The 26,895-nt window shown below is 40.7% G+C and overlaps 1 protein-coding gene across 1 annotated transcript in view; it reads left to right on the plus strand.

The window, feature by feature from the left end:
- The window catches only part of PTCHD1 (patched domain containing 1), a 52,519-nt gene extending 30,077 nt beyond the window's left edge, over positions 1–22,442 (plus strand). Inside the window, exons 2-3 of the mRNA XM_003791909.1 lie at positions 5,934–6,594; positions 18,241–22,442. Coding sequence (XP_003791957.1) covers positions 5,934–6,594; positions 18,241–19,895 — 2,316 coding nt within the window. The 3' untranslated portion in view covers positions 19,896–22,442. The remainder of the gene's footprint in view (positions 1–5,933; positions 6,595–18,240) is intronic.
- Positions 22,443–26,895: the final 4,453 nt, after the last annotated feature.

The following is a 26,895-nucleotide window of genomic DNA, read 5'->3' on the forward strand; positions in this document are numbered from 1 at the left end:
AGACCTGGGATTTGGAAGGATTCAGTGAAGAAAACATTTCCTTTAGGGGTGAAAAACAGATATTCCTTGAAAGCATTTTTAAGTAATTTTGACTTAGTGTCACTTGGAAGGTAATATTTGAGGGCAAGTGATGTAGGTTAGGAAGGCGAACCACAGTCTCCTTTTTTACATTTCGAAAATGTATGCATCTTCTTTGGGAGGAGCAGAAGCGGGGGTGGGAATGTGAGCCAAGGAAGGGAAGGCAGCCCATGAAAGGGGGATCATCAGACTCCATCCCACTGGAGGTGACTGGAGCTCCATCATACTGGAACCTGGGGAACCCGCACCTCCTCCGAGTCTTCCCTAGCACATGAGATTCCTGGAGACTGCTTGAGCCTGCTCCCAGAGCATATTACTTGCCCTGCATGGGCAGAGTAGCCTTCCTGCCTTCCTTCTCTTTTCAACAAGAAGCAAATACAAAGGAGCTGAAAGGTATTGTATAAGATTGTCTAACCCACAGGTATTTTTCCTATGTTAGTCACCACTCAGGAGCAGATACTTCCTTCCTCCCAGATCCCTTCTGTACTCTCCTCTACAAGGTGTCCCTGCTGTCTTCTGAGGAAGATCTGAGTGTGCCAAGGAGAGGCAGAGAGGAAATTAGACTCTGGCCTGTCGTGACCGGCAGCCCACACTGGCTTTGTCCCAGGTTCTGGCAGAAGGGGATTAGAGGAGCCAGTGCCTCCCCAGAACGAGAATTCACTCAGAAAAGGGAATCTTGTTTTGTTTTGTTTTTTTCAGTAAACCTATTTTCTTTACCCTATTTTCCTTCTGGGTTTCATCTACTGTCAGGTCTGTCATTGCCCCAAAAAGGAACTTAAGTGTTTCAGGAAGGTGTACCTCGAGTAGCTGTAATAAAATCTCAAACTGATATTTACAAAGTTAACTTTCTCGCCCAGTACCTGATTGTATAGTTTGCAAGATGTGTGTATTATGTAGTGTTATAACTGGAAGGGTTTGTCCTTAAAGATGAGCTAGATCAACACCTTTTTAAAACTGATAAATCTAAGATGGGAAGCCTCAGACTTAAAGAAGTAGAGTAGGTTCTCAACCTTTCTAAGGCCGTGACCTTTTAATACAGTTCCTGTGGTCGCGACCCACAGGTTGAGAACCACAGAAGTAGAGCGACATTCTTAAGGTCTCTGACACTGCTAAGGTAAGTGGCAGGAGCCATACTGGAAACCACAGCTTCTTATTACTGGATCCCATTGTGTCCCATGGCCTTTTTTCTTAGTAAGCCTATCTTTAAAAAGTTTTATTTAGTAATTTCAGAGGCTGGATGGAGATTAAGAAAAATCAGTAAACTCAAAACCCATCCCCTTCATTACCTGTTAATATTGCCATGGAATACTGCCATCCAGAAGTGTGGTTTGGCTGTTTGGATTATTTCTGTTAGCTCCTTGGACCCCATGTCTCCATGTGTGACTGTGCCACAGCTCAGTCATTTTGAACCAGGTGGGCTGACTGTTCTTCCCTACATCCTCACTGCTGAATTTGTGTTGGTCTGGGGTAAGTGTCCTGCTATGCAGTAAGACTTGACTTAGAATCCTGGATCTGCTCTTTACTTAAACTGGGTCATCTTAGGTGAGTGATTGAAATTCTTTAAGCTTCAGTTGCACCAGCTATAAAATGAGGACAATTACTGAACCATTTTCATAGAATCTTTGTATTTAATATATTTTTAAAACTGTACAGAAAGCACTGCTATTATAACATTATCATTCTTAACCTGATGGGCGATGAGAACAAAGCAGCTAATAATTTAAATGATATATTCAGAGCGTTAGAATGAAAGTCAATCTAATGTTCAGTCCAGACTCTTTCTCAATAATACAATAATAAAAGATATTGTGATCAGAATTGACATTGGATGGGGCTTTACTAGTACAGACCAGTTGGTATTGTTTACTGTCAGGATATTCCCTTTGTTTTGGACGTTGTATCTCAGACGATTTTCCCAATAAGAGTGTAAGCACACTAAATTCAGACAAATGATCATATTATTGGCAACATAGGGGATTTGATGAGTACTTGTTAAATTGTGTTGAGTGAATCATCGAGAGTCTATACATAGTGATAGAAACATGGAGTATATGTTGATTCACATGACAGGTTCAGACTGTATTAAGGGGCAGAACTATTACTTTGTGTCATTTTCCATTCCTTTTCTGAGAAGTCTCTTACCTATTCAATATTAAGCTTGTGCGGATAGTGATTGTCCATTTTTCATATTATCTGAGGCATAGCTTTGATCTCTGGCTTCCCTTTTCCCCTGTGAATGTACCTGGTACCGCAGTTTAGAACATCTAATATTTCTACTGCTCTAAGTGGGGCCCCTTCAGGAAATCCAGGGCATCCTAAAACCCTATATGGGTAGATACTCAGGTAGCATGTGCAGTGTGTCTGTCCGAGACTTTGTGGATGTCCAAGACTGGACTGTGTGTGCTTGATGTGTAGTCATAAGAACCAAAAATCAGAACTGAGCACATTTCAGAAGTCATAGAAGAGAGTCCATCTTAACTCTCCTTTCCCATGCCTCATCCCATATCCTCTCACCTCTTATCTCACAGTAGAATCCCCAGGCTCCCCACACCAGGTGGGTGGCCCCTGCCAACACCCTCTACCTGGCTGCTTTGTCATCCTGTATCACCCTGCCACTCAGAAGCAAGAGTGACACATGTTCTACCCACCACTCCTTCACAAAGTCAAGGCAGCGCTGATGCCGAGTTAAGAAAACTTCCCTCTCAGACTTCAGTAAGGTTCTCATTTTCCTGTGGTCTGGTGGTACAGGGGTTAATGTGGTGTCTGCTTTCTTTAACGTATGGTCCCAGAGGTCACAGCAGTAGATCTGCAGAGTTGGCAAATCGCTAAACAGTTTACAACCCCCCACTCAGCAGGGCATGGTTGCCTTAGAGAATGGATGGAAAATATCCCCTTCTATAATTGGGTTCAGCCCTGTGGCTTAACACCATCTTATTTGGCAATCTTTTTCTCTTGACATATTTAGTAATCACTCTAAGGAAGATTTATTACACTGCTCGTGGGAACAAACAATGCACGGAATATTACACATATGCATGCTTTCAATACCACTCCTTTTCTAGCCTATTCTGAATCTTTTCCCAAAGTCTTTCTTTGAACTCTTATTAAAACTCTCTTGTCTTTAAATTCCTCTTGCCTCTTGTCTTGTCCAAAATAATCCTTTATATTATAGAAATTTTTTATAGTTAGGAGTTCTTTTAATCAAAACTCACTGGGCCGTCCTTAGAGAAGAATGGATAAAAACACACTTTTACAGCTCAAAACCACTGAAGACATTTTGTTCACTGTTAGTCCTAAAGCATCAAAACAACCAATTAGCATATGGTTCGGGTTGTGAAAATAGCCCTTAGGTGTCCCTGTGCATCTATCTGTTCCTCTCTCTGTGTGTATATATAAAATACACTTAAATATATGAAAGAACTCAAAATATTTCAGGCAAACATAATATAATAAAATGTTTTGTGAATCCGAAGGTTGGTACCCATGAAGAGATGAGGGGGAAAGAGGCACTGAAAATTAGGATCAACAATTCATACTCTGTGCTAAGGAAAAGACTTTGACAGCTGGTACCCCTCAGATATTTTTTTAAAGTATAATATCCCACTCCCTCAGGCATGTGCACAGCAAAATGTCTTAACAAATACTCTCTCTAGAACAGAAATCTGAGAAAATGTATCAGGGTCACAGAGATTCTCAGAAGATTATGAGCTGTCATGGCCCAGTTGTGGTACAACTACTCTCGGGTGTGTTAAATTCCATTTGCTTTGCATGTGAAATGATCTTCATTCATCGGATATGCAATAATGGCTATCTGTGCTTTTGGGAGAGCCCATTCAGTGCTAGGCACAGTCCTAGATACCCTGCATGTCTGCCCTGGCCTCCTTCTGCAGACTGGCCACATTTTATTCAGACAAGGCAAAGCCATGATGAGAGTAAGCAGCTGGCTAGTCAAAAGAGTTCAAGTAGAGATCTACGTGGCTACCACTGAAATAGTACCAAGAAACCATTTAAAAAGACAACCATTAGCCCTACCACTCTATCTTCATGCCCTCCCCAGGCCTCACTCATCTCACCTGTAAAGTGAATTGTTGAGAGAATTTAAGATGTGAAGCCCTGACACACGGTAGTAGCTCATTTAAGTCACTTACTCTTACCCACCCTCCACATAGTGCCTGTTTTCTTATGTTAGACAATAGATGACACATACTTGTACATATATCTGAACTTCAGCACCTGTGTTTTTAGGGGTGGGGTAATAACAACACAAATTCAGGAATTAGTTACTAGCAAGAACCTTCATGCAGCTACTGGCATTGCCAGTGTGTGGTGAGGGCCTAAGAGCGCAGGGTCGGAGCCTACTGTCTAGTATAGCCCAGCTCTGCCCCTTACTATATGGGTGACCTTGAGTAAGTGACTTGGCTTTTTTTGCCTGTTTCCTCATCAGTAAAATGAAGCTAGCACCTGTACCTATGTTATAGTTTGATGGAAGGATTAAATGAGTTAATGTGTATAAAGGGCCTAGAACTATGTCTGGCACATAGTAGAGGCAGTTAAATTAGTGCTTGTATTTTCATGTGCACTTTGATGGCAGGCATACAGTACCTGGGCACAGCAGATTCAACGGGGGGCAAGGGGTGTAGAACAAACCCCAGTGCTCTCCTTAGCATGTCCCCAGGTATCCCAGCCAGGCTGTCAGAGTTACAGCTCTCTTCCTACATACTGCAGACAGGGAAAACCAAAGATGCAAGGACTGTCAAGGTGAACTGCTTGTCTTTAATAGTTGAGAATGATTGAATTGGATGAGGAGATCACTTGGCTACCCTGCAAATCAGCAGCCAAGAATGGACCTGCAGAGGACCTGTGCATAGGGACTGATTCATAGGTGCTTACAGCAGGACCCAATCTTTAACATACCCTGAACTCTCCAACTTCCTGTCTCACTTCCTCACTCCCATACTGGCACTTCCGGGGCTCACCTCCCAAATAAACTGCTTGTATCCAAATCCTTGTCTCAGGGTCTGCTTCTGGGGAAGCCCAACCTGAGACACTGGACACAGAGATACTATCTGTTAAATACTATGCAGGAACTTAATGGAGAATAGGGGCTGGAACCCAGGACTTCTGGGACATTTAGCAGATTAGGTTGCTTCTTGCTGATGACCAGCACTTTGCCTGCCATCAAAGTGCACATGAAAACACGAGCACTAATTTAACTGCCCCTACTATGTGCCAGACACAGTTCTAGGCCCTTTATACAGATTAACTGTAATTAATTCTGTGCATTCAGAATTGTACGTTAGTTCACTTTTTACATTACATTTTCAAGAGGGAGACTGAACAGGGGACCTACATAAGATTTTCAAATAAAGATCTTGTGGAAATAATGCTGGTACTTTAATGCAGCACTTTTCAAACTTTAGCTGTATCAGAATTCCCTGGAGGACTTGTGAAAACCCAGATTCCTAGGCTCCACCCTCCTCACTAAAAATTAATGCAGCACTTTTCAAACTTTAGCTGCATCAGAATTCCCTGGAGGACTTGTGAAAACCCAGATTCGTAGGCTTCACCCTCCTCGCTAAGAATTTTCACTTCTGACAAGCTCCCAGGTTGTGCTGATGCTGCCGGTTTAGGGGACACTGTGAGAACCCCTGGTCAGATGTGTACGTTGCATTCCCTACTACCTATTTCTGATCTAAGGTTATAACATTTAATTTGAATTCTTTAGCTGAATGACCTCAATCCTACAAGAAACAAACAAAAAAAAAAACAGAAATATTTGAACCCACAGAGGAAATGTCTCTTACTCACATCTAACTTTGGTAATAAACACTGACTGTCATTTTTTTTCTCCACAGTTGCATGCCGCTGTGACCAAGATCCAGGTTCCGAGGCCTGGTTTTAATTACACGTTTGCCCACATATGTATCCTGAATAATGATAAGACTTGCATCGTGGATGACATAGTGCATGTCCTGGAAGAGCTAAAGAATGCTCGGGCTACCAACCGGACCAATTTTGCTATCACTTATCCGATCACTCACTTAAAGGATGGGAGGGCCGTGTACAATGGGCATCAGCTTGGGGGTGTCACCGTGCACAGCAAGGACCGGGTGAAATCTGCGGAGGCCATCCAGCTCACCTACTATCTGCAGTCTATCAACAGTCTTAATGACATGGTGGCTGAGAGGTGGGAGTCCAGCTTCTGCGACACTGTCAGACTGTTCCAGAAATCCAACGGCAAAGTCAAAATGTACCCTTACACGTCCTCGTCACTGAGGGAAGATTTCCAGAAGACCAGCCGCGTGTCAGAACGTTACCTGGTCACCAGCCTGATCCTGGTGGTTACCATGGCCATCCTCTGCTGCTCTATGCAGGACTGTGTCCGCAGCAAACCCTGGCTAGGTCTGCTTGGGTTGGTGACCATAAGCCTGGCCGCTCTTACCGCAGCCGGGATCATCAATCTTACTGGTGGGAAATACAATTCCACCTTCCTGGGAGTCCCTTTCGTCATGCTAGGTAATTGCTACCCTTTATTTTTCTGTTTCCTCCTGTGGGTGGTGCTGTGTTCCTGAAAGGCCCGGAGTAGCCATCTAACAACTTTGTTTCATTTATAGTGTCTTCATTTTGCCAAGAAGTCCTGCAACCAGTTCTATAAAGTGCTGGTCATCAGCAAGGAACAACCTAATCTGGTAAATGTACCAGAAATCCAAAGTCCTGGGTTCCAGCCTCTGTTCTTCAAATGCCACCTGTGTGGCATTTAACAGATAGTAATCTCTGTGCCCCAGTGGCTTAGGTTGGGCTTTCCCAGAATCAGACCCCAAGATAAGGATTTGGATATAAGTAGTTTATTTGGGAGGTGAGCCCCAAAAGCACCGGTATGGGAGTGAGGGAGTGAGACAGGAACGTGGACAGTTCAGGGTATGTTAATGATTGGATCGCTGCTGTGAGCACCTATGAATCAGTCCCAATGGGAACCTTTGGGAGACGTTATGAAACACACCTCAGAGATGTCCTCCCTCAGGGGTGAGGAGGCTAGGCTATATACCCAGAAACCCTGCAGTTCATTGAGGGCTACTCCCTGGGGTAGTTAACTCCCCAGCACTTTCCAGGGAAGACTGAGCCCACTCCTACAGCCAGAGAAAGGCCTCAGGTGACTTTGTGGTAGTAAGTCACTGAGCTCAAGAATGAGGAATGGAGGGGCACATGGATTGAGCACTGATGGTGCCTGCTGCTCTCAGTTTCACTTTCACCACCTTGAATAGAGTGATGCAAACACACAAAAGGACATGATAAATATACAAGAACTTTGAAAGTGACTAGTGAGACGTCAGTAGGAAGGTAACTTTTTTCCTATTCTTCGTACGAACGCAGGAGAATATTTTTAAGGGATAGTAATGGGTATGCTTCCAGTGTATTCGGCCTGGGGGACTGCAGGAATTCCCTGATAGAGATGATGGTTAAAAAAAAAAAGCCATCGTGGTCATAACATCGGTTTACTCTGTCCATCTGGTATCAAAGATGGCATGCCCAGCAAGCCTGATGGCAGGGTTTCTGCGGGCCAAGTATTGAAGCAGTTAGCTTTCCCCCTTTTCCGTGGCAACGTCTCATCAATTCTTCTAGCAAAATTAAAATGTCATTTGGAATCAGATAGTAACATGACAAATGAAGTGGCATTTTTCGTTGACTGAGAAATAACCATGATTGAGCTCATTAGTATGCCTTCTGCCCTGTTTTGGAGTAGTAGAAAAGACAAGAATTTCCTCAGGAAATCTCAGCTGCGTTATGGTTAAATGATAAGCAGGGCTAGTGGGGCTGGAAGGCCACAGAATTACATTCCGCCCTCGATGCTCTATGGCCTGTGGGAATTGGGCCCTAGTCAATAAACATACACTAGTAGCTTTTGTGAAAAGTTGGGCACTGTGAGGAGACTGAGCAGCCTGAGAATTTGCTCTCTCAGTTTACTTGTAACTACTGAAAACAACAGAGGAGGCTGCTGTGTTGCCTCCTGAATCCCGTTTGCTAAAAAGGCAGCATAACTTCCCTTTTTAAAATAACCCCAAGACCATGTGAGTTGGTTCTGGAATGCACGGTTGTCCCTTGAAGAGTGAGTAGGACTGAGTATTAGTAGTTTCCACAAAGGCTTGAGTCAAAGTTTAAATTAAGATGTTTTGCTCACAATTAGTCACATGCTTGAATGTTTTGGGGATTTTTTTAGGGTTTTTTTTTTTAGCTTTCAATTTTCAAAATACAGTGTTTTTGGTTATTGCTTTTACAGAAGGAAGACAAACACGAATAAGAAAAGGGTGGGGAACTGAAGGGAGATAGTAAGGTTCTTAAGGTGAGAAAAAAAGGATGAAGGACCACTGGCACTGGTTGTATGACATTCCAGGTTGTTACCAGTAAGCCCAAAACATATTAGAATACATAAAACATCTTAAACATTAATTCTTCTAAGTAAAATGAAATTAACAATATTCAAAACTTCTTAAAATTCATCTTATGAAATTACACTATTGAAAACTTCTTTATACTTTTTTGAAGACGTGTAAGATATTGTAAGTAAAAATCAACACCCCAAACACTATGCCTGATAATAGTGATGGAGAAAAAGATATAAGAGGTGATAGGATGAAAAGATGCTGTTAGCAGGGGAATGTCTTTAAAAATCAAATCCAGAAATAGCAGTGCCATAACACACAGAGACTGGGTATCACTGAACTCTGCATCAGAATTCAATTCAGAAACAAATGGCATTTGCAGTAAAAGAGACCATGCACCCCAGGTGCCCAATACGCTCTTGTTTGCAATTTGTGAGGAATGTTATGTGCATTGATTTGACAGCACTTTTCCCTGCTGACGATCAGTGTGCAACCTTTATATTTTCAGCCCAAAGGGTTCTCAAATTATTTAGTCACAACATGAAAGGAAGCTACACGTTTTAGTAGCTAAGGCCCATTTGCAATAAATACTTTGCACGATGTAATGGGTGCTTAATATGCTCATAAAGCTAACAGTGCCTGGATTTAGGATGCTTGCCCTTCTGTATTTCTCAGATAAATGCTTCATTCTTTAGAGTTTGACTGTGAAATATACAAGAAAGAACAGGTTCACAAATGATGCAGTCAAGGCCAATGTTTAGTTCTGGGGTTCTGATGACCAGTCCTAAAATGCCAATAAATATTTCAGATGATCAAGGAGAAGTGCAGTGCTAATGGCTTTGCACGGAGTCAATAAACTGTTCATCTAGTATTTAAATCTGCCTGTCTATAACATAAAATGGCTATGCTTAACCTAAGAAGATTGAAGCAAAATTTCTTGATTTAGCATGTTATATAAATGCAATATCAAATCAAATAAAAACATATATAGCCTCATTTAGGAAGAAGGGTACCTTACAGTCTCAAATGCAGCTATTTGCCTGGCTGTCAATACTTCTATAATGTGATAAACACAGATTTAAATTCAACAAACTAAACATACTCAGTGTGATGCTGGTCACATAAGGCCAAATTCAGCCAAATGCCAAAATGGCAGTAGATTTAGAATGGAAAATTTTAAGACCACATGTGTCAAGTAGTATTAACCTGACAAAATTCCAGAAGAGGAAAGAATTTGGATAAACTCTTAAGAGTTCACCATAATGGGATGTGACTGTGTGTTTCTAGCCAAGACGATACGTGACATCTCTGGCAGTATGAATATATCCTACACAGATGAATCATTTTGGCAATGATGTAAGCATAGAGACATCATGATTTAGAATGTTTTTAATCAGAGTTTTGCATATTACACGATCCCACTTCTGCCAAAAACCTCTGTCCAGATGAGTCAGATCAGTTTATTTAGAGCTGAAATCCCAAAAGGTCTACACTATTATAAATGCTCATTGACATTTTTTTAGTTACTATAATTTGGAAAAGAGTTTATTTGGTCTATTCCCCTTATCATCCAGAAAATAATGCCCCTTCTTTCCATTCTATCTTGATATCAAGTAGTGAGGTACTTGAATTAACATTTATAAATATGTAATACTCATCATTTTAATCTGTTATGGAATTTACCATAAAGGATAAGGATTTAGGCCATTGATCTCTAGTTGGGTATGATTTAAGAAATTGGCATACATTTTGTATGTGCAAGCTTTCCTTATAGTGTTAATATTTCCACAGCTCGGCTGATCAGACAGACACAAATCAGGAAAGGGATGGAATGTTAGAGAATATAGAAAGGAACCAGAAGGACGGTTTTCTTCCTTCTGCATCTGAAAAGTTTATTGCTTCATGTATATTCTGTACAGCTAAAAAGGGAGGATTGAATTCATGGTGAAATATAGTTTGGATATTATTCGTTTCTACTTAGTAATCTAATTGATAAGGGTCACTTTGCATTTATCAAGATACAATAGGTTGGATGAGATGAAAAATACTCCTCAAGCCCTTTTTTAAATGTTTGGGATTTTGAGAAGGTCAAATGTCAGCTCCAGGTGCCCTCTTCCTACCTTTTGAATTATCCACCCAGGCCACTCAGAGTCAACGATGTGAAAGGAAGAAAGGATGTGTGAATTAGTGTTAGGAAGAGAATAATAGCAGGGAAATGTGGCTGCTTTCAGCTGTATATTCTAAGATTATCTGTGTTTAGCAGAAACCGGAAGATTGAGTTCAGTTCTTCAAGAATTTATTCTCTTGGCTTGGCACCCATACCTCAATGAATAGGGCGCTGGCCACATGCACTGGGGCTGGCAGGTTCGAGCCCAGCCCAAGCCTGCTAAACAACGACAACTGCAACAAAAAAAATAGCCAAGCATTGTGGTGGGCACCTGTAGTCCTAGCTACTTGGGAGGCTGAGGCAAGAGAATCACTTAAGCCCAAGAGTTTGAGGTTGTTGTGAGCTGTGACATCACAGCACTCTACTGAGGGCGACATAATGAGACTCTGTCTCAAAAAAAAAAAAAAAAAAGAAAGAATTTATTCTCATTTGATCCCACTGGAAATATGATGCAGTATATGGAGCCCATGAAGAGGGAGGGGCCAAAATTCATGGTTGAAGAAATTTTGTTCCAGTTGAAAAACTGGAACTCTGAATTATTTTTGCCCTAAACTTAAACAAACCTGAAAGGTTTTGCTTTCCTGATGAGTATTCTGATATAGTGCTAAAGTCAAGAGAACATGAGGGGATGATAATAAAGTTTAAACCATATGAAATTGCCAATATCCAACCATTTCTGGCCATTTTTGAACTATAAAATGGTAATTTTGTATGGTTCAACCTAATACATTATCATAAAAATCCATTCTTTGCAACTATATGACAATCTGCATGATGGGGCAGAACGAGTGCTGTGGAATAAATACTCTGCTTAGCTAGGAGTCATAACAGGATCAGTGGGTTCTGAAAAGAAACTGAGTTATAAGAGTTTTGTTGTTCACATCTTTTGGTATGTCTGGTTTAAAATAAGAGATTTTATTTTATATTTCCAAAATTTGTTTCTTGAATATCTTTTTGTGTAATGGCCCATGGTCATTATGGGAATAATTTGCAAGGAGAGCATATAATCTCGTTTGGGGATTAGTTCTCACCCTTTAATTTTATTTTATGTTATTTATTTATTTATTTTTGAGACAGAGTCTCACGTTGTTGCCCTTGGTAGAGTGCTGTGGCAAGGTATCACCCTCTTATTTTTATCTTCACCAATCATATTATGGTGAGGGGCGGGTGGAGATAAATTGGTTTGGGGAGATGGAACAGAGCAAGTTCTCTTGTTCTATTCTTTACTATAAAATAAAACAAGAGTAGGACTGGGAGTGCAGGTCCAGAAAGGTAAAACTCAAGCAAAGGAATGTAAAGGAGCTTTGTCTTTGGCTCAGGACCCCTAGGTTTCCTCTGGATGGTCTATGTACGTGGTCTTGCCTAAGAAATGGAGGAGTGGCAGACTCTGCAAAGGCCAGGCAGCATGAAACAACATCAGGACACTGAGTTAAAATAGAATATGAGGAGAAACACCTACTATCTACATTTGGACTAGAATCTCACAGAGTCACAACTGGGCAGTTTTGACCATATGCTTCTATAAGAACTCACAACCCAAGCAGATTCATAGTCATTGTCAAGGAAACCCTGCATCTCACCTAGACTCCTTTATCAGCCTAGAACCAAAATACAGACAAATGAAGCCCAAAAGAGGGATTCTATAGCCCTGCTTTGCACTGACTAGTGTAGCAGTGCTAACATTTCTGTGCTCATCAGGAAAATAAATTTCATATCACCCCACTGTCCATCTCATGTGTGTGTGTGTGTGTGTGTGTGTAATCTGTGTGCATAATATATATCACACTTGCTATATTGTATGTCATATATAATATGGTGTGTCATAAGCTCACGTTATGAATTTAAATGTATGCATATAATACATAATTTATGCAAATATATTGCATAATATAGGCAATGTGTTTATAATATATATTATGTAATAGTGGTTAAATGTTTAAATGCTATACACTTCTCTGTATATATTATATAGTATATATTCAAACATTTTATATAAAATATGTTTGGGCTCAGCACCTGTGGCTCAAGTGGCTAAGGCGCTGGCCACAAACACCTAAGGTGGCAGTTTCAAATCCAGGCTGGCCTGCCAAACTACAATGATGGCTGCAACCAAAAAATAGCCGAGCATTGTGGAGGGCCCCTGTGGTCCCAGCTACTTGGGAGGCTGAGGCAGGAGACTCACTTGAGCACAGGAATTAGAGGTTGCTGTGAGCTGTGATGCCATAGCACTCTACCCAGGGGGAGACAGCTTGAGGCTCTGTCTCAAAAATAAATAAATAAATAAAATATGTTTGAATAGGATATTCCACATATACATGTATTTACATATTATATCTGTTTTCTATATGAAAAGATATTGTACAATGACCATAGCATATATTATGGGCCACATTTATACCTGCTGGTTTTATATAGTATGGATACACACAATATCTACTTTATCTTTAAATAAGGAAGAGCTATTAGCAAATTCATGTCTAGGGGTCTTTTTTGCAGCTCTTTAGTAAAGACAAATAATTTCTAAGATTAAAACCCAGTGCTATGATTAGAATTAACAAAATGTAACCGCTCTCTGGTACAAAGTTAATAAGGTGTGTGTATTCCCCTGATGTGAACATCTGTCTCTACTTGAGCAGAGTATACCTTTACTCTTACTCTTAACTGTGAGACAAAACAGGCTGTGATAAACCAAACAATTCAGCTTATAAAGTAAATGTTTATAACTGGCAAAGTGTAAATGTAACCCACTTATGAACTTCTCCCTGAAAATAGATGTTACTAATGTAGACATATATATATACTTCAAATTTCTTCTCAAAAAAAAAAAAAAAAAAACAGAAATCACAAATTTATGTGGTTGTCACCAAAAGACAAGCATTTTATAAACATGAGCTACTGGGTGGAGCTCATCTAAGAGATAAAATATGTTTTAAGTATATTTTGTTCATGCATCATACTCTATAGATTTTCAAGAAGAATGTAGTAATTTTATTCCATATATGAAATCTGGCACTGCCCAGGCATGCTATAAATGGCTTCATTGACTCATAATATTAAACATTTTCACACTGAAACTGAAAGATCATCCATCAGCAAAGCCATCCCATTTCACTTCCTCACCTTCTCAGCAATTCCTCACTTTGAGGAATTCAGAATGAGGAAATCCTGCTAATGTGGAAAGAATTAAAATTTGAGTGGTATCTGAAGGTATCAATCAGCCTCTATGTACTGGGGAAGGTAGGAGACTCTGGGCCTGAAGAAAAATCAGACTTACAAAATCAAGTGTATAAAGTAAATTGATTTGCAAATGATTATTCATAGACAGAAAGTGACCAAAAAAAAAAAAAATCACCTAGACTGTCTGATAGCAAAAACATTAAATAAATTTAAAATAAGATTTACTTTACAACTTTGCAGAGGCTTATCTACTGGGTAAAGTTAGGTTAACTTTGAATTATTTTTAGTGGATTCTCACCTTACTGAATTATAAACAATCCTGAAGGCTTTGGTCAGGCCCCAGAAAAGGGTCCAGGTGAAAGTGAGGTTTAACCTGTGAGCGTGCCTGAGAGTCACCTTAAGTGGCTGGAGGATTAGCCAGTTGAGTTTTTCCCACCATCCATATTATTTATCAACTATGCTATTTTTCCTCTTCATTGGCTCCAAAACTTGAAAGTTAACTGCCCATTCAGATACAAAAATTCCTTGGAAAAGAAGAAATGCTATTAGCCTAAATCCTTTCATATTTGACTTTATTAGATAATAACCCCCAAATCTGCTGCTAATAAAATAAAAACAATGTCCTTTTAAAAATTTCACCCCGAACATTGGTGAAACACTCTTGTTCTTAACCCAGGCCTCGACTACAAGCCCATGTTGCATCAAAGCATTTACTCATGAACAATTAGAACTTGGACCTCTGTGTGTAGGTGTCTGTGTGTTTTGACACCTACTTACATGCATGTGTTCACTGTGACCTGCCCCTCTGATAATGAGCCTTAACTCCCACTACCACCATAGGGCCCCTGGTCACCAAGTTCACAATCTGTTTGGAACTTCATATTTTAGGTAGCTCCTCCCCCATACGCTACCAGAGAGTCCTTGGAAACAGAATTGAGACCCTGGAGATGGGAAGTTGTCCCTTGCCAAAGTGATGCTTTGTGTCAGTGACGTAGGCCCTTTGGTCAGACTTAATAGAGAAATGTAGAGAGCTCATAATTCATGGAGAATTTTTTAACTAAAGCCCAAAACAAACAGCAATACTTTTGCTTTTAAAATACCTTTTAAAAATGGAGGGAACAGTAGTCAAACCTCTGAAAAGTATCTTTACTCCAGAATTATCTGTTTGCCTACATCATCTGTAAGGTTTGGCCTCAGAGTCTTTCGTACTGGACTCCAGCTACAATGTTAGAAAAGCAATGGATGATGGTGATGCTAAAGAAGGGGGTCTCCTGCTGAGAGAGGAAAGGTGGAGAAGAATAGAACCTAAGAAAATCCTTCTTCTTGGCCTTTCCTTGACTTTGGCCCAGTTTCTGGAGTGGCAGTAAAAGATAAGGCCAAGGCTGGCTAGAGGAAAAACTGTGAAGTTGAAGTTGGTCTCTGTGAAATTCTCCTACCTGCCATTTCCTCATTGTTCTCACCCTATTCCCCTTGTCTGTCCTATTTCCCACACCAAAGGGAAGCTGCTTCAGGAGACCACTGTCCCAGAGGAGTTTGCATTTAAAAGGATACCCTTGAAGACCAAAACCGAAAGGAATTCAGCTGTAATTCTGGGGGTGGCAGGGTGTTTGTTCCTCCTATTCTAGGGCTCTTGGAACGGGTCTCCCCTTGAGTCCAGGCGAGGAAACAGAATCATCACAGTTAGGTTTTCCTTTAGGGCAACAGATTGACCTCTTTAACATAAATAGCCAGCTGTGAGCTGGGTCCACAGGCAGTCAGGCACCTGTCCCAGGCTCTTAAACCCTGGGAGGCATCTACAGCAATGACACTCCTTCCTCCCTTAACTGACTGAGCTTCAGGAAGGAGGCCCAGAAATAGTCCCAGAGATCCAAAGAGTTCTTATAAGACACCATACAACTCCAGTTTGGGGTTTAGGGAATAGGCATCTGCTAGAGAGGTGTGGATGGAGAAACAAGAATCTGGCCTATCAGGTAGGGTGGTTAGGGCCTTTGGAGACAAAGCCAACAATGACTAGGAACAAATGTTGAATGATCTGGTAGGACAGATTCTTCTTCAGAGCCTCCTCTGGCCTCTTCTGAACGTCCACACACACATACCCGTAGCAAAAGGACCAAAGGAAAGGCATTGTTTCCAAAAGCCCCTACGAATGAAGTTAGAATTCTATCTGGACCTGCCCCTGAACCAAGAACATATGCAAAAAGAGTCAGGACTCAATGCGAAAGATCAAACTATAGAAGGACAAGGCAATAGAACTCAAGAGACAAGCTAACAGCCTACTTCCACCTTTCCTGAGTTTGATTGTTTACATTCTGGACCCAAGAACCTCACTCTTGTCATATAATAGTTCTACTAATTCAGATTTCTTTGTCTCAATTAGCCTTTAAGATTATTCAACAGCATGGTAAAAAAAAAAAAAGGATACTTAACTATATTTTCCAACAAGAGTCAGGGTCAGATAATGTCATTATAAAACACCACGCTGATCTTTAAAAGGACCGCAAAACAGACTTAATTTAAATTCTACTTTATGACTAATTCTAGTTCTGCTATATATATCCTTATTTTCTTATCATACTTAATGACTCAGTATTAAAGCTGTTTCAAAAAAAAAAGGAAATATATATATTTCTGCCAAGTAAATACCATAAAAAATTTCATTTGCCACTTATGGTTATACTTTGAAGTGTGATTTGCCCACCAAGGCTTACTTCATCTACTACTTTGTCTACGTGGCCCCAGATGAAATAGTCAATATTGTTTCCCTAGGGTGCAAGTGTCTTACAGATATTAATTCTCTTTTCACCCTCATTATAAAGCCATTAGATACTTTTAATAAAAGGTCAGTTGGTCCACCTTGAGAACACAATGGAAACAGATTTAATAGCTTCCATGACTACATGTTAACTACCTAAAACATAATTAACAGGATGCCAGGCAATGAGTGTACTTTTTACTTTGTGTCTGGGAAGTTTAGGTGCCTCTTAATAAGGGCCACAGTACTAGTTATCAAATTGACAGTCTTGGCCTGACCTCTAAAAAGTAGCTGTACAATGATGCCTAGTAAATTAAGATAAATGCCAAATCCCTCTGAGGAAACAGGCCTATATCATTACTATGAGATGGGCATTTGGGTTTAAGGCCAGGACTTCACAATAAGATTTAAATACCAGCCTGAGCGTGAGGGAAGGCGTGTGCTTAGTTATTGTACACACAGGATAACAGTGACTCACTTTGTTCAACATTATGCTTGGCTGGAGATTTTAAATTCCTTTTTAAAAACAAGACTATTGTGCTACAGGGTAAAGATTTTATTAACCTCAGTAATGGCATTGCATATGCCAAAGCATGGAGGCAGAAAATTGGATCTGCTGATCCCACTACCAAGACAGGGGTTATAGAAAGCCCCAGTGGGTCACTTGGTGGGCTGTACAATGTAGCAGTCACCTGAGGAAGATGCAGTGGGGAAGTGTCTAGCACCAGCAAGGAGAGATGGTAGAACTTGTGCTAGATCAGGTCCCAGGCAGCAGGACAGAGTCAGAACAATGGCACTTAGTATACCTCTGCTCTTCCAGTTTTGCAGGAATACTAACCAGGGAGACAAAGGCAGGAAGCAGTTAAGGCAAGAGGTTACTGACCTGGCTCTCTCACAGAGGCCACTGCCAAATAGTGCAGAGAAGCCAGCAAGCAGAGTCATTATGAGATGTCACCCACGAACAACCAAAATTGGTCAAACAGATCCCTAAAGACATCAAGCTGAATTCTCATTTTTATCAATAGCCATAAGAGTTCATATGAATCTTGTTCCATCTGTATTCTCTTCATTCTTTCTTCTTTGCTCAAACTTGTTCCTACTTATTTTGCTTCCTGTCTGAGATTTATTGCTTCCTGCCCTTGATATTTGGGGAAGCAAAACAAAAGGGCTGCGATTTAGTTTGCTGTCAGGACTCAAATTAAATACATCGCCTCTTTCTCACTAAAGCCCTCCACTTGGCCAATTTTAAATAAGGTGATGGGATGTTAACTCGGAACCCTCTGCCCACTGCCCTCCTCTGTACTGACCCCCAGCCAGACCTGTGGGGATAGCAAGTAAAATTATGAGTGTCCAGACATCTTCTCTGGAGTTTTCCACCAACCAAACTGTACCAACAACCGTAAGTTATCAATGTATATAATCCCCAAGAGACATAGACGCAAGTCTACTCAGATTTGTGTAGGTAAAACTTCATCCAGCTTTCTTAAGACAGAAGGGAACATGTATGATACACCAAAACACGGGCCCATCTCCTATAGGAGAAATCATTAGAACTTACAAACTTGTCACCACTGGGGCTGATTATATTTCCCTTGATCCAGTCAACTTGGCTCATGATCAAGTTGGTTCCCCTTTTAAAAGAATTTGTTCTTTAAACTTTTGCTCTGGTCTTTTTCTGTCTCCCTCAGGTCATGGATTATATGGGACTTTTGAAATGTTATCCTCCTGGAGGAAAACTAGAGAAGACCAACATGTTAAAGAGAGAACTGCAGAAGTCTATGCAGACTCCATGCTCTCCTTTTCTCTCACCACTGCCATGTACCTGGTCACCTTTGGCATAGGGGCCAGCCCTTTCACGAACATTGAGGCAGCCAGGATTTTCTGCTGCAATTCCTGTATTGCAATCCTCTTCAACTACCTCTATGTACTCTCGTTTTATGGTTCCAGTCTGGTGTTCACTGGCTACATAGAAAACAATTACCAGCATAGTATCTTCTGTAGAAAAGTCCCAAAGCCTGAGGCGCTGCAGGAGAAGCCGGCATGGTACAGGTTTCTCCTGACAGCCAGATTCAGTGAGGACACAACTGAAGGCGAGGAAGCGAACACTTACGAGAGTCACCTATTGGTATGTTTCCTCAAACGCTATTACTGTGACTGGATAACCAACACCTATGTCAAGCCTTTTGTAGTTCTCTTTTACCTTATTTATATTTCCTTTGCCTTAATGGGCTATCTGCAGGTCAGTGAAGGGTCAGACCTTAGTAACATCGTAGCAACTGCGACACAAACCATTGAGTATACTACTGCCCAGCAAAAGTACTTTAGTAACTACAGTCCTGTGATTGGGTTTTACATATATGAGTCCATAGAATACTGGAACACTAGTGTCCAAGAAGATGTTCTAGAATACACCAAGGGGTTTGTGCGAATATCCTGGTTTGAGAGCTATTTAAATTACCTTCGGAAACTCAATGTATCTACTGGCTTGCCTAAGAAAAACTTCACAGACATGTTGAGGAATTCCTTCCTGAAAGCCCCCCAGTTTTCACATTTTCAAGAGGACATCATCTTCTCTAAAAAGTACAATGATGAGGTCGACGTAGTGGCCTCCAGAATGTTTCTGGTGGCTAAGACCATGGAAACAAACAGAGAAGAACTCTATAATCTCTTGGAAACCCTGAGGAGACTTTCTGTCACCTCCAAGGTGAAGTTCATCGTCTTCAATCCATCCTTTGTGTACATGGATCGATATGCCTCCTCTCTGGGAGCCCCCCTGCACAACTCCTGCATCAGTGCTTTGTTCCTGCTATTCTTCTCAGCATTCCTAGTGGCAGATGCTATGATTAATGTCTGGATCACTCTAACAGTTGTGTCCGTGGAGTTTGGAGTGATAGGTTTCATGACATTATGGAAAGTACAACTGGACTGCATTTCTGTGCTATGCTTAATTTATGGAATTAATTACACAATTGACAATTGTGCGCCACTGTTATCCACATTTGTTCTGGGTAAGGATTTCACGAGAACTAAATGGGTAAAAAATTCCCTGGAAGTGCATGGGGTAGCTATTTTACAGAGTTACCTCTGCTATCTTGTTGGTCTGATTCCTCTTGCAGCTGTGCCTTCAAATCTGACCTGTACACTGTTCAGGTGCTTGTTTTTAATAGCATTTGTCACCTTCTTTCACTGCTTTGCCATTTTACCTGTGATACTGACTTTCCTGCCGCCCTCTAAGAAAAAAAGGAAAGAGAAGAAAAACCCTGAAAACAGGGAGGAAATTGAGTGTGTAGAAATGGTGGATATTGATAGTACCCGAGTGGTTGACCAAATTACAACAGTGTGATAGTGTCTGCTTGGTATATTTTCACCTGAGGTCTTATCAAGAGCAAGGAGGTTATATTAATGAAACAATTAAATTCAAGTTTGTTCCTTTTTAAGGACAGGAAACAGACATTGCAAAAATAAATAAAAAGGAAAGAACAAGGAGGGAAAATGGGAATGGCATATTTTCAATCTTTAAAACAAGATTGTTATGAGAATTTACACACGCGCACACGTGCACGCGCGCGCACACACACACACACACACACCCTAAGAGACCTATAGGCTCTTAAACTAAGATCAAATAAAAGAGAGCAGGATCCTCTTTTATTCACACTGCAGATATTGCTGGTATTGTGACAAAACATATTTATTGAAAGGTCAACTGAAAAGGCAGAAATAGCTTTAAGCATTGTTCAACACTAAGGCTCTTCCAGAATGTCTGCAAAGCAGTACTCCAGTCATGGTCTGTGGTTAGCCACCTCACCTAGCTCCCCACTATCCAAGGAGATGCTTGTAAAAGTTCTGACCAGAAAAAAAGCAAGCCAGACCCTTGGAAACAGACATGTGGGAGAGTGGCCATCACCCATGGACTAAATTCACCCAGGTGAGGCAGTTTTATTGTCTAGAAATGAATTTATTGCATTACCCCATTGGTATACTTTTAAAATTTGTATAGTTTGGTACACCTTGAAACCAGTGACAGCTTGCAGACAACATTGCAGACTTGGTGTGATTATATTTTGGAATAGCTTGTCACTTATCACCAAATAGGTCTGCTTTATTAGTTATAGCTTTTGGCAGGAGAGACAGAGGACCCAAAACTGCAGAGCTAAATCCAAATACCTGGCATGATAGAGGAAAAGCAAGTGTATATGTAACCTGGGAACAGTGTCTCTATTTTAACAAAAACAATAGCTGTGTACAGGTGTTTGCAGTTCGGCCTAACATGCATTTTTTTGCATGGATGCGCAGAAACATCTGCCCATACATAGTTGAAGAAAGAAAAAACGAACACTGAAGTAGTTATCTGCTATAGCTTCCAACATGTAGTGCCAGTCTGCTTTTGCTGTGAGACATGCCTGCTCAGAGACTTAAGGTGAGGGGAGACATTTGGTAATTCTAAGTCCCAACACTGAGAAACTGTACAAGGGCAGGGAGATGGCCCAAAAGGCCATAGATTAGAAATGACTGGGAAAAGTAATCACCAGTACAAGTCTATCAATGATGGCAAACTCTTCTGCTAAACTGGCTGCACCTCACCCTCCTTGACCGTTACACACCTTTTTTGGTGCCCTTCTACTTCATCATAGCAAGGCCCTTCTGTACATTAACAAGCCTAGATGTTTATACCGTTGACCTCCAGTATCTATAGGAGGTTCACAGATCTAAACAGAAATGGTATGAAATGAAAAGGCTGTGTATGTTACCCAAATGCCCCTCCCCCTGTATTTTTTTAAGTCTATAAAAAGGAAGCTAAACCCTGGTTACATTTGAAGCAAGCATCTACAATATTTTTCCCTTTTAGAGACGTAGCTTATTTAGACATCTATAGTGGTAAGCATTTCCCAAAAGCATCCTAGCTTTCTGGACCTTAGCAGACATACTGGGCAACATCCCCATCCTCCCCAGAGGAGCAAACTAAGACCTAGGAGAATGAAGTGACTCGCTGAGGTCACACCACTAGAGGATTTCTATCATTTTAGCATGCCTAAGACAGGGCACGGCAATTTTAGATTTTCTTATAAGATGGCTATTACTCCCCTCAAAGTCCATTTCGAAGGAAGGAACATAGGATATTTTTGAACACAACAAAGACTTTTTTAATGTCTGGGATTAAAATGTTTGGGGCGTAGATTGGCCATTATCTTACCAAACAAAAAAATAATCCCATATGATTCAGATGTAACCACACCAAGTGCAAACCTGTGCTTTCTATTTCGTATACTGTTGTCCACACAGTACTAAATACATGTTCAGGGGATCATAGCTAGTGCATTCCACACTTATCCAGCCTCCCCTGCAGACACACTAAGTGATCATGCCAATGTGTTATGCACTCAACTAGAGATAATAAGCTTTAATCTGAGGACAAGTGCAGTCCTCTCAAAAGGGCAAGTTTGCATAATAGATATTTGATCAATTCTCTAAGGGGCCTGCAGCTAGGCTTTTATTTATAAAACACAACTGAAGAGGGGATTGGTTTTATTCTTAAATCATATGTTGCTAAATCATTTTCTCAACAGTGTGTTCTAAATCAGTCATTGATTTAGTGTCAACCACGTGGAGCACCTCAGCTTAAAGTGACTCCACATAACTGACACGACACATATACACCAATTAAATGGATTTTGTTGAGAATTTAATCATTCAATTTGGTCAACCAGGATGACTTACTGTGGAACTTTGTTTTATGACAGAAAGTATTTTCCAACTTGATTGAGTCTCTGTATATGCTGGGATATTGTATTTTTAAATGAAGGGCATTTTCAAACTTGTTAACTTCTCTTTTCAGCACTTGAAATCAGGCTTATGGAATTCTGACTGTGAAATGAATTTTTCTATTGGGGACTATGCATGCCAAGATTTATCATTTATTGTTAGATAATTATTTGTTAATATTGATTATTACTCTGACAGCATTGGTTTAGCCCCGCTATGGAAAAAAAAAAAAACACTTTAAAAATAACTCAGAATCACCTCCTCATAAAATTCAAGTCTTTACTTCATCAAGTTTTACTTTCTTAATTGCTATAAAGAGGGAAGGAATGATTCCAGCAAACACTTGAAGAAGCCTTTTCTTTCTTTCAATTAATTCCAACCAAGACGTTAATGTCCACTTTACCAAAGAAATGTATTTGGTTGGTTTTGAGTTGGTATTTATTATTTACCAAAGAAAACATTCCATGCATCAAAAACATTTCTCCTAGTTAAGTAAAAAACTGTGATACTCAGCCTGAGTATAAATAAAAATGTTAGGGCAAGGGTGATATTCTCTCATTTAGTGAAACTCAGCAGAAAATATAAATTCACAAGGAACGTGGGATTTGCAAGACAGAAAATAATACTTGAAATAGGGCATTATTGTTTAGTCCTATGTTCCCACAAGTAGCTTCAGGGCTCCTCAGGCTAAAAGTAAGGTTTGTTCCTGAGGAAAACGTAAGATAAACGCTCGTGAAAATTCCTCTCCATTGTTCCAGCTCATGAGTTTTGTTTTATTTAGGGTTTGGGGTTTTTTAGTTTTTTTGTGTGTGTGTTTGTTTTGCTTGGTTTGCCTTTGGTCTTCGTCTGTGTTTGCTTGATTTGCTTCTGCCTTTTCTACCACTTTTGCCCCCACAATTTTCAGTTAGAAGTGAGGTGATAAGATACCATCCCCATGGCCATAGTTCGTTATGCAATATACCGCTCTAAACAAGGCCCTTGGTAACCCTTTCCTTTTAACTAACCAGGACCCAATTGTAAGTGGCATTCTGAGACCGCATGACGCCACTTTTCTCCAGTACCAGTGCGAGGGCTTGGCTGTTTCCATCACAAGAACAGGTAGAATGGATGGGCCTTGGGGGTGTGGCATGAGGCAAAGCCTTTGGACACATGTGGTATGTTCCTCACAATGGCTTTCTTCCTTTGGATCCTATTTAAGTACCCCTGCAGCTTGTAGTAGTGTTTGACCTCTGTAACTCTGTTTTCTCATCTGTAAAATGAGGATAATAACAGTAAATATCTTTAAATTCAACAAATACTGAGTGCCTACTATTTCCCAGGTACTGTTCTAGTGACTGGGGACACAACGGTGAACAAATCATATTTTAAATATCTGCCCTTGTAGAGCCTACATTTGAGTTACATTGTAGGTGTACTGTGAGGATTGAGTGAGATGACATTCAGAAAGCGCTCATGGCAAGGCCTGGCAAAGAGAATGAACTCAGGACATTATTTCTCATGCATCAATCTCACATAGTAGCATTAGGACTCAGGATGCAAAGCTACAAAGAAGTAGATTTGGGCTCAAGACTGGGACTATATAAAGATGCAATGAGTTTTTACAGAAGGTAGTTAATTCCTGGTCATTTTAGGACATTCAGAATTAGGCTGGGTCACCACTTAGTGGGGCAACTGTAATGGGGGTACAAGCCCAGGATATTGGAGTTGGACTATGATCTTTGAAAACAGGGGATACAGGCAGGACTTGGGTTTGAGGGTGGGGAAGGGACCACACTGATAAATAACTATGCCTGGTTTGTCTGAGGGAATTTGAACATTCCCTTTGGGTAATTTGCTTTCAAGTTTGTGCTGAATAAAAAGCACCAGGTATTTGAGGACATAGAGTCACTATTTTTTAAAAGAATGTTAAAGCTGCAATACAAAGGAAAATATTAAGTTAGTACTACAGTGGATTCACTGGCAAAGAACTGGAAATGGCTGTAGCCAACACATTGCAGAGTTCCTCCCCGTGGTGGTTACAACTGTTTATTTCTGTTTCATGCCAGTCCAAGAGAAAGCAAAGAGGAAAGTGAATGAGCTAGAATCTGTTCACCTGAATTAGCAGTGTCAGGATGTCCTCCCCAGCCTGCCTCTCACCTGCCCCCTTCTGCCCAGGTGACGTGTTTGAAGTCCTTTTGATATCTATGAGGACACCATGCAAGGAAGAAGAAATGAGGTGACTGGAGGCTGATGGCCTCTGCAGATTTCCAAGTTAAAATTAGCACCACCTGATTAGGAACCTACTTGGTGAGGAAAGAAGCCTTCTTTTCAAAGTACAAAGAAAGCAGTGTGCACCAAGGGGGCAACCTGCAGAAAAGGAGTGATGATCTTGTGGAATCTGTTTCTTCTCCTTCCAGAATGTTGACACCGGATGGATGTTTAGATAGAATTAAGCCTACCCCCTCCTTTTTCACATGAGAAAACTTAAACCTGGAGAAATGAAATTATATTCACAGAACGAGTTAGACTCAGATACAGCACTATATTGAAGTCTATTTCCTAGCCTCACTTCTTTCTCCATTCCGCCACTTTACTGCCAAATTATGAGGTCTTAACCTGAGAATCATGAATGAGTGGGAGAGGAAACTCTGAGCTCCCTAAAATTAATTTACACGGGAAGGTGTGTGTATGTGTTCAATATGTGCATTTTCCTAAGGAGAGGACTCATAGCCATCATCAGATTCCCAAAGAAGTGTGTGACCTAAAAAGGGTGAAGAAGCGTTGTCCTAAATTAATAAAGACCTCATTGGGAGTGTGCTCCTGGTGTCCTCATTTTGGCTAATAGGCAATCAAGAACTTCTGAACCATCTTTTCTCCAAGGAGCAAAAAAAAAAAAAAATGCTTCCAAATATTGGTTTCTTCATGCCAAGTGTATTCGTCATTCATTCTTTCATTTGTTCATGTGTTTATTTATTCTACAAACATATTTTCAGTGCCAATTTATGTTCTAGCACCAGCTAAACATGTCATCCAGAGAAGGACCCGGAAAAACCCCTCTTCACTGTGCTCTTATTGGCAGGAGGAATATCAGGTTACCACCATACTCTCCATTTTGCAAGAAAATATTTATAGCCTCAGAATTACAGTAACCACCACACACAGGGAGTCAGCCCACAAAGCCAACATATGGAAGCATTCCTTGTCAAAGAACCAAGAGAAAGGCAGCCTATTCCCACCTTACGCAGTCACATGTTGCTTTGCAGCAGCATACCACATCCTTGGAAGGGCTGCTCCCAAGTGAGCCCCACTGTGAGATGTCTACACCAGGCATGTTTGTACACACTTGGAGCAGCCTACTTGAAAACAAATGTAGAGAGTAAGTCTCATTAATCTTGATAATATTCATAGTTGGCAATTAAGCAATCGTGGCCATGGACAGATGGGTACATCTAAGGAGAGGTGTGTCTTAGACACAGATATTCAGAAGCCCAGTTCTCTTGACACCTAGTCAGAAACCAGGTATAGGGAGGAAATCGGAGAACAAATGACTCAACAGTAGAATGACTCTACTGCCCCTGCTGGCTCTGCTGCTTCTAGTATATCTTCAGGCACAATGGAATCCACATGGGTTGACCTAAAGGCAAAGCTTGACCTCCTCTGAAGCGCAAAGGAGGCACCAACAGCTGATCAGTGCCACTTACATTATCCCCGTCCCAGCCATGATAAAGGAAGCCTTTGATTGAGATAGAGGAATATTAGTTCCATTTTGTAGCATCTGATATGAGGTTTGAGGACTTTGTTCATTAGAATCCACAAATTGCTTTGTCTAAGTCCTAGAAAATGGCAAAGGCTCAGTTTATTTCCATCACCCACTCCAGGCTTATGCTTGGGAAAACTTATAAGATTCTCCTTGGCAAAACAGTATCCTTAATTTTCCAGGATGAACCTTGAACACGTTTGACTCAGCCTTTCAGATTTTTATTCTGTAAATTAACATCCTGCCCAAATTGCCTTTGTCTACTGTTTTAGAATCACCAAAGCAGTTACCATGATGTCTCCCAGGACTGTAGATGACTGGGAAAATGAGCTAATGACCCATTGGCTCTGCTTCACACACACATACACAAACACAGACATGTAAGTACACATGTGTACATAACGCAGCTACCGCATTTAGATACACATATACACATACATATGTGTGCACTTACACATAAGCATGGACACATGTGTGCACACACACACACATGCACCCCACCTTTTACAACAGCCCTGATACTTTTGAAGTACATTAAAATGTCCTGGTAGGCTCAGCCCTGTGGTTCTGTGGAGTTTGGTAGGCCAAGGGCTTCAGCTGTCTATAGGAAACCATTTAAAAAACTATCTTCCCCTTCTGTATGCTTCCTGTGCATGAGAATCAAAGCAACACACTTCAAAGAAAAGAAACCTGGGGAAGTGGATGTGCCTTGCAACCTAAAAGTTGCTAACTTACAGTTTCATAGTGGAAAAACTGCATTTGTTGGAATTCTCCACATTGTAAGCAAGAATCACAAATACTGAAAGTCACAGAGATCTCTCCCAAGGTCTGGAATTGTGAAAAT

Source organism: Otolemur garnettii, unplaced genomic scaffold (genome assembly GCF_000181295.1).
Source record: "Otolemur garnettii isolate 467f Iridium unplaced genomic scaffold, OtoGar3 scaffold00051, whole genome shotgun sequence".
NCBI lineage: Eukaryota > Metazoa > Chordata > Mammalia > Primates > Galagidae > Otolemur > Otolemur garnettii.